This window comes from Stegostoma tigrinum, chromosome 42 (genome assembly GCF_030684315.1).
Source record: "Stegostoma tigrinum isolate sSteTig4 chromosome 42, sSteTig4.hap1, whole genome shotgun sequence".
In the NCBI taxonomy this organism is placed as follows: Eukaryota; Metazoa; Chordata; class Chondrichthyes; order Orectolobiformes; family Stegostomatidae; genus Stegostoma; species Stegostoma tigrinum.
This window is the reverse complement of record NC_081395.1, coordinates 12831840-12842884: the sequence shown is the minus strand read 5'-3', so window position 1 is coordinate 12842884 and position 11045 is coordinate 12831840. Positions and strand designations below refer to the sequence as shown.

At 54.2% G+C, this 11045-nt stretch overlaps 2 protein-coding genes across 2 annotated transcripts in view; one reads left to right on the top strand and one right to left on the bottom strand.

Annotated features, from left to right (window-relative positions):
- The window catches only part of ppp2r5b (protein phosphatase 2, regulatory subunit B', beta), a 41207-nt gene extending 37680 nt beyond the window's left edge, over positions 1–3527 (top strand). The window contains exons 11-12 of the mRNA XM_059641499.1: positions 788–889; positions 1019–3527. Of these exons, the coding sequence (XP_059497482.1) occupies positions 788–889; positions 1019–1148 (232 nt within the window). The 3' untranslated portion in view covers positions 1149–3527. The remainder of the gene's footprint in view (positions 1–787; positions 890–1018) is intronic.
- Positions 3528–5559: 2032 nt separating this feature from the next.
- gpha2 (glycoprotein hormone subunit alpha 2) lies at positions 5560–10593 on the bottom strand. The gene is made up of 4 exons (XM_059641627.1): positions 10508–10593; positions 9986–10108; positions 8695–8879; positions 5560–5753 (listed from the first exon to the last, which is right to left on the bottom strand). The coding sequence occupies exons 2-4, from the start codon at positions 10092–10094 to the stop codon at positions 5655–5657; spliced, it is 393 nt and encodes a 130-aa protein (XP_059497610.1). The 5' UTR covers positions 10095–10108; positions 10508–10593; the 3' UTR covers positions 5560–5654.
- Positions 10594–11045: the final 452 nt, after the last annotated feature.

Here is an 11045-nt window from a genome sequence, read left to right as displayed (position 1 = left end):
TGCCTGTCTGTGTGTGTCTGTCTCTCTCTGCCTGTCTGTGTGTCTCTCTCTCTCTCTGCCTGTCTGTGTGTGTCTGTGTGTGTTTCTGTCTCTCTCTGCCTGTCTGTCTGTCTCTCTCTCTCTCTTCCTGTCTGTGTGTGTCTCTCTCTCTCTCTCTCTCTCTGCCTGTCTGTCTGTCTCTCTCTCTCTCTGCCTGTCTGTGTGTGTCTCTCTCTCTCTCGCCTGTCTGTGTGTGTGTGTGTGTCTCTCTCTCTCTCTTGCCTGTCTGTGTGTGTTTCTGTCTCTCTCTGCCTGTCTGTGTGTCTGTCTCTCTCTCTCTCTCTTCCTGACTGTGTGTCTCTCTCTCTCTCTCTCTCTCTGCCTGTCTGTGTGTGTGTCTCTCTCTCTCTCTCGCCTGTCTGTGTGTGTGTGTGTCTCTCTCTCTTGCCTGTCTGTCTGTCTCTCTCTCTCTCTCTCTCTCTCTCTGCCTGTCTGTGTCTCTCTCTCTCTCTCTCTTCCTGTCTGTGTGTGTGTGTGTCTGTCTCTCTCTCTCTTGCCTGTCTGTGTGTGATGTCTCTCTCTCTCTCTCTGCCTGCCTGTCTGTCTGTCTGTCTGTCTCTCTCTCTGCCTGTCTGTGTGTCTCTCTCTCTCTCTCTCTTCCTGTCTGTGTGTGTGTGTCTCTCTCTCTCTCTTGCCTGTCTGTGTGTGTTTCTGTCTCTCTCTGCCTGTCTGTGTGTCTCTCTCTCTCGCACGCGCTCTCTGCCTGCCTATCTGTGTATCTCACTACCACCAATCCCCTTTTCCCCAGGACGATCGTCTCCCTGATCTACAACGTGCTGAAGACCTTCATGGAGATGAACAGTACACTGTTTGATGAACTGACTGCCTCCTACAAAGTGGACCGACAGCGGTACGTACTGACACTCCCCTCACCATGGGCTGTTCGGTGGGGAGGGGTTGTGCTTTCTGTCTATGTCACGGGGAGGTGTAACATCTCCTTCTCTCTCTCTCCCCCCTCCCCCCCATTCCCCGCCCCCAGGGAGATCAAGAGGGAGCGGGAACGTGAGGAGTTGTGGCGAAAGCTGGACGACCTCCAGCTGAGGAAGATGAAGAGTATTGAAGACCTCGACAATGTGCCCAGTAAACCCAGCCTCAGCTGCCCTGACTAACACACCCCCCCACTCCCCTAATCCCCACCACCCCCTCCCCAAAGTGCCAACTAGGAATCATAGGCATTGCCCCATTCTCCCCTCCCCTACCCGCCCACCTCCTCGATGGTACCGGTGAACACAGAGACAGGTCTGTGTCAGTGGGGCCTCCCGAGCCCCCGTGTCAGTACAAACTCCTGTAGATTTCTAGAACCTACTCCCCCTCTCCCGGGTGTCAGGGGGACAAAACAGAAGTGTATTTTACAGCCTCCTTTAAGAAGAGCAGAGTCAGTAACGTGAAGCAGTTATTGTAGTTCGGTGTTCCCCACCCCCAGAGAATCTTACCCTGTGTCTGGGCCTTTGCGTCTCTATCTCCCCACCCCCACTCGGACGGAGCAGAGCATATAAACCCCTTTCTCGTTTTTAATCTATTAAATATGGTGCTTTGTGGGGTCAAGTTCCAGGGATGTTTCTTGTAGCCTCCCTCTTCAGTGTAGACAAACTCTTCCAGTAACCCTGTCTCTCAGACTCGTTCTCTCCCCTCTCTCTCTCTCCCTCCCTCTCTTCTCTCTCTCTTTGTCTGTGTCTGTCTGTCTCTCTCTCTTTGTCTCTGGCTCACTCGCCCTGGAACCTGTGCTATTAGGGCTGCCTTGTACGTAGTGTAGGGAATGAGGTTGGGGGGGAGCGGTGTGCGTGGAAGCCTGACCCTGCCCTCCCTCTACCTCTCACCAACACCCCCACTGAGACTGGGGATTGGCACCTTCCGAGCCTAACTGGGGCAGTCAGGGGAAGGGATTTGCACAGAGGCTTAAGAGTGGGAGGAGGGAGGATCGTTCAGCATGGGGAGAGATCTGGAGGCTGTGTGCCTGTCTGTCTGTCTGTGTGTGCCTGGGGTGCATTCTCAAACTTTTGGGAATCCTGCTTAAACTCCCCACCCCCATCGCAGGCACCAATTCCATACGGACACTGAGCAAAGACCTGCAAAGGGTTTTGGGGTGGGGGTGGGGAGAGATTCCTGATGCTTTGTAAGCATTATCCTACATCCTCCCTCCCTCCCTCCACCCAGCCATCCACCACTCCTCCTCCCCCACCCCCCCCCCCCCCAAAGAGGCTGGCTGTCTCTCTGACCCCACTCCCCCCACCTTGTGCTGTAGGACAGATGGTAATTCTCAGCGATCTGTCACTGTTCGAGCAAACGGACAGCCGTCACCTCTTTCCCCACCCCACCCCCCCCCCCCCCCCCCCCGCCCCCATGCTGCCCCCTAACCACCTTAGTCACCCACTTTCCTGGGGCAGAATGTGCCTGATGTGGGCGGCTTGGGTGCAGGAGGGGTGCACCCAAGAGCATGAGGGGGAAAGGGGGGCGTGCGCAGAACAGGATGTGTTCCTTCCCCCCCCCCCCCCCCACACAAAAAAAGAACACATGCCCAGCTGTCTGGGTGAACTCCAAGTCTTACCCAGCACAAGGCATCAGTGGAGAGCGGTCAACGGAATACCTTCCTAAACCCAGTGTTAAGAGTGGGAGGAGGGTCTGAGATTATCACCCACAGAGTCTGGGAGAATGGGGTGATGCAGGAGAGAGGCCTGGGGGCAGCCAGGAGGGTGGGGGAGGGGTTCGGGGGTGGTGGTAGGAGGTGTTAGTGTTCAAACATGAAATCGTGGGCAGGGTCCCTGGGCAGGAACCACCCCTGCCCCACAAGCTTGACCCTTTCAACATTCCCCCCCCCCCCCCCCCCCCCACTTCCCCAACCCGGGCTGTGGTCCCCTCCAAAGGGGACTCTGTTTGAGAGTGGTTGGGTGTGGGGCTTGTTGGTGAGGGAGGGAGAGACAGAGTGCGTGGATTCCAATTGGAAAGGAAAATCCCACGATATTGACGCTGGTTCTCCGCGTCCCCACCACCACTGAGGCTCAGCAGTGGAGGAAAGGGCTTGTAGATAAATAAAATGACTGTAGACCTCGCTCCCCCTCCCTCTGAGCCTTCCTGATCCCAGTAGATCCGCCAGGGATTCGAAGATCATGTGTAGCAACCCCCCCCCCCACCCCGGTCAGGACACTAATGACTGTTATTTTATTCCAGATATATTGGGGGAGACGAACAGGTGAATTAGAGACTGGCCCCCTCCCCCACCGGATGCTGCTGCATTTCTCCCCCTCCCTGATCCCGGTGCGTTGTGTAGATATATCTGAGTAGATTCACTTACAAGTTACTGTACACTACTGATGAGCTACTGTACCCTCTCCCTCTCCCCAACCCCACCCCTAGTCCGATGTGGCCTGGGTCTGCCCACATGTAGAGAGGAGCTCAGGGTGGGAGCTGTACTGAACTCGCTCTGTTCTGTGTCTCCCCCGCCTCCTCAAAGTGCAATAAAAACCACGAAATGGCGAACCTCCTTCACTGTCCCCCGAGGCCTGTCTCTCTCTTTTTGCAATGTTATACACCGACACAAGAGCTGACGGAAAATGTTACCAGGATGTTTGCTGGGGTTGGAGGGTTTGAGCTACAGGGAGTAGGCTGGGGCTACTTTCCTCGGAGCGTCAGAGGCTGAGGGGTGATCTTAGAGGTTTATACCATCACGAGGGGCATAGGTAGGGTGAATAGACAAGGTCTTTCCCCCAGGGTGGGGGTGAGTCCAAAACCAGAGGGCATTGGTGTAAGGTGAGAGGGGAAAGATGTAAAAGGAACCTGAGGGGCAACTTTTTCACACAGAGGGTGGTGCGTGTATGGAACGAGCTGCCAGAGGAAGTGGTGGGGGCTGGTACACTTACAGCATTTAACAGGCACCTGAATAGGAAGGGCTTAGAGGCACATGGTCCAAATGCTGGCAAATGATTAATGTAGGATATCTGCTCGTGTAGACAAGTTGAACTGAAGGGTCTGTTTTACATGCTGCACAGCTCTGTTGGTGCACATTTGCACTGACTGACAGCACACACAGATGCACATCCTACCACCCACACATACCGTGTGAAATCTACACACACCAATGGTCAGCCACTGCACACCAGGCCCACTACTGTAATGACTTACTGAGCAGTTTGTTCCACAGATACTGGTTAGCAGCTCCATGTCAGCGTGGACCCTGTGCGGTGGGTGGCAGAGTCTTCCTGTTCTTCCAGCTGGGATGCTGAGATCTTTATAACCACCCAACTGGGTGTCTGACAAAGTCCTCATCTGGAAAGTCTCTGCGCACACAGCACTGACCCTCTGGCCGGGTGCTCCTCAGCACAGCGCTGTCTGTGGGAGTGATCTCTATGCTGTGGGAGTGACAGCAATTGAGTCTTGGATGACACCCCCATTTTTTGGAGATCTCAAGGCACCAAGTTAATTATTGCTGAATGTATCTCTTGGTTTTACAGTGTTGTGACTGCAATTTCAAAAAACTCAGTAGAGGCGTTTGAAGTTTTGATTTTCCTATAGCCCCCGTTCTGCTCTAGTTTCTAAGTCTGATGTAGGTCTAGTCACTCTGAACCACATGTGTTGCTAGCCTGGAGTGTGGCTTGATGGAGGATCAGTGCTATCTCGTGCTGAGCTTGTTGTGATCAATTTGTAAAGTGTGAGAGCTTTGGTTTTCAACAGTACCCCCTTGTTCATGTTGCTCTACAACCTCTCAGCACCTCATCTTATTTAAGGAAATGTATTATTTCATTGGAGGCAGCTCAGAGAAAGTTCACAAGGATGATCCCCAGTGCAGAGGGATTACCTTAGGAGCAAAGATTAAACAGATTGGGACTGTACTTCATGGAATTTAGAAGAATGAGGTGATCTTATTGAAACATACTGGATTCTTAAGGGGATTGACAGGGAAATGCTGAGAGGATATTTCCCCTCACGGGAAAGTCTAGGAGGAGAGAGCACAGTCTTAGAATAAAGGAGCACCAATTTCGGACAGAGATGAGAAGGAATTTCTTCTCTTAGAGGATTAAGTGTCTTTGGACCTCTGTGCCACAGAGAGCTGTGTGGGCAGAGTCCTTGTGTATGTTTAAGGCTGAGATAGAGAGATGCTTGATCAGCCAGGAATCGGGGGTCACGGGGTCAAGGTGTCAGATCAGCCATGATCCTAATGAATGGCAGAGCAGGCCTGAGGGACCTGTGCACACCCCCCTGGCTGATTCACAAAGATATTTTGTTTGAGCCCTTCCAACAACAACTCGCCTTGGCATAGCATCTTGCAACATCCCCACAGCCTGCTTTAAGGGGACACCATTGCCAAAGACGCCATGGTCACCCACAGCAATGTGGTTGACCCTTAACTGCCCAATGGGCAATAAATGCTGTCTAGCGACACCCTCATCCTGTCAATGAATAAAGGTGAAAAAAAGTCACGAAAGCAGCGGATTGACTTATTTTTGCATTGTTTTGTGTGGGATCTTGCTGTGCACCAACTCAGCTGCCCAATTCCCTACACAGTAACAGTAATGCTACTTGATCATTTTATTGGTTGTAATAATAGGTGCCGAGAGGCCATGAGCGATGTTCCATCAAGGGCCCTGAGCTCAGGGCCGGGGGAGCCGTGCTCACAATGGATTTCAGTATCGGGACAAGCGGCACATGTCACAGCGACAGGACCCAGCCGTAAAGATCTCAATCTCCTCCTTGCGAGGGCCACAGAACAGACTGACCCTGACCTGCAACAGCAAAGCGGGCAGCTCCATCACAGCCCTGTCAACCGGGGAGAGGGGAGGGGGGTTGGAGAGGTACAGGGGGGAGAGGGGAGGGGGGTTGGAGAGGTGCAGGGGAGAGAGGGAGGGGGGTTGGAGAGGTGCAGGGAGAGAGGGGAGGGGGGGTTGGAGAGGTGCAGGGGAGAGAGGGGAGGGGGGTTGGAGAGGTGCAGGGAGAGAGGGGAGGGGGGTTGGAGAGGTGCAGGGGAGAGAGGGGAGGGGGGGTTGGAGAGGTGCAGGGGAGAGAGGGGAGGGGGGGTTGGAGAGGTACAGGGGAGAGAGGGGAGGGGGGTTGGAGAGGTACGGGGGAGAGAGGGGTACGGGGGTTGGAGAGGTACGGGGGAGAGAGGGGTACGGGGGTTGGAGGGGTACGGGGGTTGGAGAGGTACGGGGGAGAGAGGGGTACGGGGGTTGGAGAGGTACGGGGGAGAGAGGGGTACGGGGGGAGGGGGTTGGAGAGGGAGGGGTACGGGGGGAGGGGGTTGGAGAGGGAGAGGTACAGGGGGAGGGGGTTGGAGAGGGTGAGGATGGGGTTGGAGAGGGGGAGGGAGAGGGTGAGGATGGGGTTGGAGAGGTACAGGGGGGAGAGGGGAGGGGGGTTGGAGAGGGAGAGGTACGGGGGGAGGGGGGTTGGAGAGGGAGAGGTACGGGGTGGGGAGGGGGTTGGAGGGGGAGGGAGAGGGTGAGGATGGGGTTGGAGAGGTACAGGGGGGAGAGGGGAGGGGGGTTGGAGAGGTACAGGGGAGAGAGGGGAGGGGGGTTGGAGAGGTACAGGGGAGAGAGGGGATGGGGTTGGAGAGAGACGTACGGGGGGAGGGGGAGGGAGAGGTACAGGGGAGAGAAGGGAGGGGGTTGGAGAGGTACGGGGGAGAGGGGGGAGGGGGTTGGAGAGGTACAGGGGAGAGAGGGGAGGGGGTTGGAGAGGTACGGGGGGAGGGGGTTGGAGAGGTACAGGGGAGAGGTACATTGGAGAGGGGGAAGGAGAGGTACGGGGGGGGAGGGGGTTGGAGAGGTACGGGGGGGGAGGGGGTTGGAGAGGTACGGGGGGGGAGGGGGTTGGAGAGGTACAGGGGAGAGGTACGGGGGGAGGGGGTTGGAGAGGTACAGGGGAGAGGTACAGGGGGAAGGGGGTTGGAGAGGTACAGGGGGGAGAGGGGACAGGATTGGAGAGGTACGGGGAGAGGGAGAGGCACGGGGAGGGATGGGAGGGGTTATAAGGAGAGGTACAGGGGAGGGAGAGGCACAGGGACGAGTGGAGAGAGGCTTGGAGAGGCACAGGGAGAGAGTGGAGGGGTTACATGGAGAGATACAGGGGGCAGAGGGGCAGGGAGAGGTACAGGGGAGAGACTGAGAGATTCAGGGTATAGAGAAGTGGGATTACAAGGAGAGATACGGGGAGAGAGTGAGAGGAAGAGATACGGGGGTGGGGATAGAGAGATACAGGGGACAGAAAACGGGTTACAAGGAGATATACAGGGGACAGAGGTGGGATTAGAGATACGGGGGACGGAGATGTGGGATTACACTGAGGGTTAAAGGGGAGAAAGTGAGAGAGAGGTAGAGGAAGACATACAGCAGAGAGAGAGTGGAGTTTAGATAGTGGGAGGGAGACAGGGAGAGACTCAGGGGGACAGACACGGAAGGGAGAGAGCCAGACAGTGTTGGAGGCAGACAGAGGGTGAGTGGGAGGGTTACAGGGGAGAGAGGGAGAGAAAGGGTTAGAGGGAGAGATACAGGGGAGAGGGGGCACTAGAGGGAACAATTCAGGGGGGAGAGATACGGGGAGAGCGTGTGTGTTAGAGGGAGATACATAGGAGAGGGAGAGTGTTCGAGGGAGAGATACATGGTAGAGGGTTAGATGGAGAGATACAGGAGAGAGAGGGGGTTAGAGGGAAACATATAAAGAAGAGAGAATCATAAAGAGGAGAGACAGACGATGAGAGGGAGAGCTAGAGGGTCGGGGGTCAGAGGTTAAAGGGAGAGCTACAGGGTTAGAGGGAGAGGCGGGGTGAGACGGGGTAAGAGGGTGAGATACAGTGGGGAGAACGACAGGGTGAGAGGGAGGGATAGAGGGAGACAGACAGGGTAAGTGGGAGAGGATGAGTGGGATAGATACAGGAGAGAGAGAGTTAGAAGGATGGATGGGGGAAACAGACGGTGAGAGGCAGAGAGATGCAGGGGAGAGGGGTCTAGAGGGGGTGATACAGGGGAGAGAGCGTGGTTAAAAGGGAGGGATACAGGGTAGTGAGAGTACGAAGATGAGAGGGAGAGATAGAGTTTGAGGGAGAGATACAGGGGACAGAGAGAAAAGTTTAGAGGGAGAGATACAGGGGAGGGAGTGGGCTTGAAGGAGAGATACAGCGGTGAGAGAGAGGGTGGGAGGTCAAGATACAGGGGAGACAGACATGAAAGAGAGAAAGTGTGTTAAAGGGCTAGAGAGAGAGGGCTGAAGGGATACAGGGGAGAGAGAGGGTTAGATGGAGAGATACACACAGGGGTATTTAGAGGGAGCAACTCAGATGGGAGACATAGAGGGAGAGAACAAGGGAGAAACTGAGAAGGAGCTCATGGAGAGATAGGTACAGAGAGAGAGAGGGACAAAGAGAGAAGAGAAAGACGGAGACTTGAGGAGAGAGAGGGAAGGAATGACAAAGAAAGGAGAGAGACCCGGAGAGGGAGAGCAGGCGAGACAAAAATTAGGTAAGATCGGGGGGGATGGAGAGAGGGGCTCCACTGAAGGTGGTGATAGAGAAAGATAGAGCGGCTGTTGGAGGGATGAAGGGAAAGAGAGAGAGAGGGATATGAAGGGACAGAATGACAGTGAGAGAAATTGAGAGAGTGAGTGATCATGGCTGGCAGAGAGAGGGAGAAGGGTTGAGAATGAAGGTCAGTGAGTGAACACACTGACCTTTAGCATCTTGCTGATGGTGCAGCACTGTGAAACGGAGGTGATGTTGTGCTTGTACCCACTAGCCAGCAGCACGGAGGATTTGGAGGGAAAAGCACTGGATTCACAGTAACCCACACAGGCATGGATCAGCTGGGATCCTCGGCACGTCCCCTGTCGATCACTCTTAATAGTAACATTGAAAGCTGCACAAAAGACAGAGACAGAGATTCAGGCAGGGTAGACAGAGAGGTAGAGAGCAAAGGAAAGAGAGAGAGATACAGGGTTAGAGGGAGAGATATAGAAGAGAAGGGGAAAGACAGAGTTAGAGGGAGAGATACAAGGGAGAGGGAGAGAGGGAAGACAGAGAGAGCAAGAGAGATTCAGTCAGAGATAGGGAGAGAGAGAGAGATTCAGATAAAGTGCACAGTTCGCAGTGCACACTTAGCTCACCGACAGAAATGCTTCCCTCTCACCGAGACTCCCTCTCCCAGTGCCTCACCCTCAAACCTTCCCTCCCTCATTCATTCACTCTGTCTTTATCTCTCCTTCTTAACCTCTGTGTCCATCCCTCCCTTACTGTTCCACCCACGCCGCCCCAATCCTTCTGTCTGCCAACCACACGTACTCCCTCTCTCTATTCCCTCCCCCTATTTTCTCTCTCACTCCATCTACCTCACTCTCCTCCCTCATTCCCCATCTCCCTCATTCCCCATCTCCCTCACTCTCACCCTCTGTGTCCCTTTGTCTATCTCCATTTCTCTTTCTCCCTCACCCTCTATCCATCTCTTTCTCTTAGACTTTCATTCCCTCTTCTCCATCACTTCCTCTCTCTCCCACCCCTTATTCTCTCTCCCTGGCTCCCTCTCTACCTCCTTCGCTGTCTCACTCCCACTACTTATCAACCTCTCCCACACTCCCTAACTTCCTCTTTAACCCTGTCCCTCTCTTTTTCTCTCTTTTTAACTGTCACTGCTTTTCTCTCACTCCACTGTCACACTTCTTTCTTTCCACTGTCTCGCTCACTCCCCCTCTCTCTCATGTCCTCTCTCACTCACTCTGACCCTGACCCTCTCTAACTCACTCTCCTCTCTCCCACTACCTTTGTCCCTCTCTCATACACTCTTTCACTCCTTCACTTCCTCTATCCTTCACCCCCTCTCCTATCCACCTCCCTGTCCCTCTCAATCTCTATCTATGCCTCCCTCTTCCCCTTCCCCTCTCTCTCTCTCTCTCTCCTTCTGCCCCACCCCTTGCTCTCTTACTCTCCCTCTCCCCCCATGTTATCACCTCATCCCTCTCCCTCACTCACGGTAACGGTGACAGCCTGGTTCGGGGTCTGTGGGATCTGGACTGAGAGCTCCTGAGACTAACAGCAGAACCAGAACAACGATGGGAATCATCTTGGAGACAGTGGGCATTGCAGACACTGTGTCTGTGAGAGAGAGAGAGAGATTAAACCGTGGGTTTTATATCCATATATATAATACATCTGTGTATAGAGAGAGCGAGAGAGAGCACGCGGGAGAGAGAGACAGAGAATAAACCCCAGGATAAAGAGAGGGAGAGAATAACCCCGGGGGGGGGGGGGGGCGGGCGGTGGAGAGACCGAGGGAGAGATAGAGTGAGAATAAATTCTGGGTTAGAGACTGTGTGTGTGTGTGTGTGTGTGTGTGTGTGTGGGGGGGGGGGGGGGGGCGAAGAGAGAGAGACCAAGAGAATAAACTCTGGCATAGAGAGAGAGAGAGAGAGGGAGAGAATAAACCTGGGGTTAGAGATATAGAATAATGCTGGAGTGTAGGAGAACGATGAATATGGAACAAATGGTTCTTACCTCTGCTCTTGTATCTTGTCTCTGTCTCTTCCTCGCTCTGTCTCTGTCTGGAGGGAGGATTGCAGGAAGTTTTGTTCCCGAGAGTTGATGATGGTGGTGGACACAGGCCAACCCCCTGTGTTCTTGAACCTCCTCAATCACTGTCCAATTGAAATGCCTCATATTATTGAGAAGCTTCAGGCATGGATTTTGTCAGGAGCTAGTTTCTGTTTCTCCTTTGAAGCTTGGTTTGTGTGTGTGTTTGCGGGGGGGTTGGGGGGTGGGTTTGGTGCGTGTTCTGACAGGTAAAACTTTCACTGTCGCTCAGTTGTGCCGTACCGGCGCCGTCCCATTGAAGGCCATTTTCTTACACACCGGGAGCATTCAACGTTACTCCTAGCGGTGGGAAGCTCCTGAGCACAGGCTTGGCAATGAAACCAGGTTCCCCCAGCAACTCACACAGGGAGAGCCACAGGAATGAAACTTGAAGACAAATTGCTGAGAAACGTCAGCTGGCCATAACAGGAGCAAAAGTCGGCCATTCAGCCCATCAAGTCTG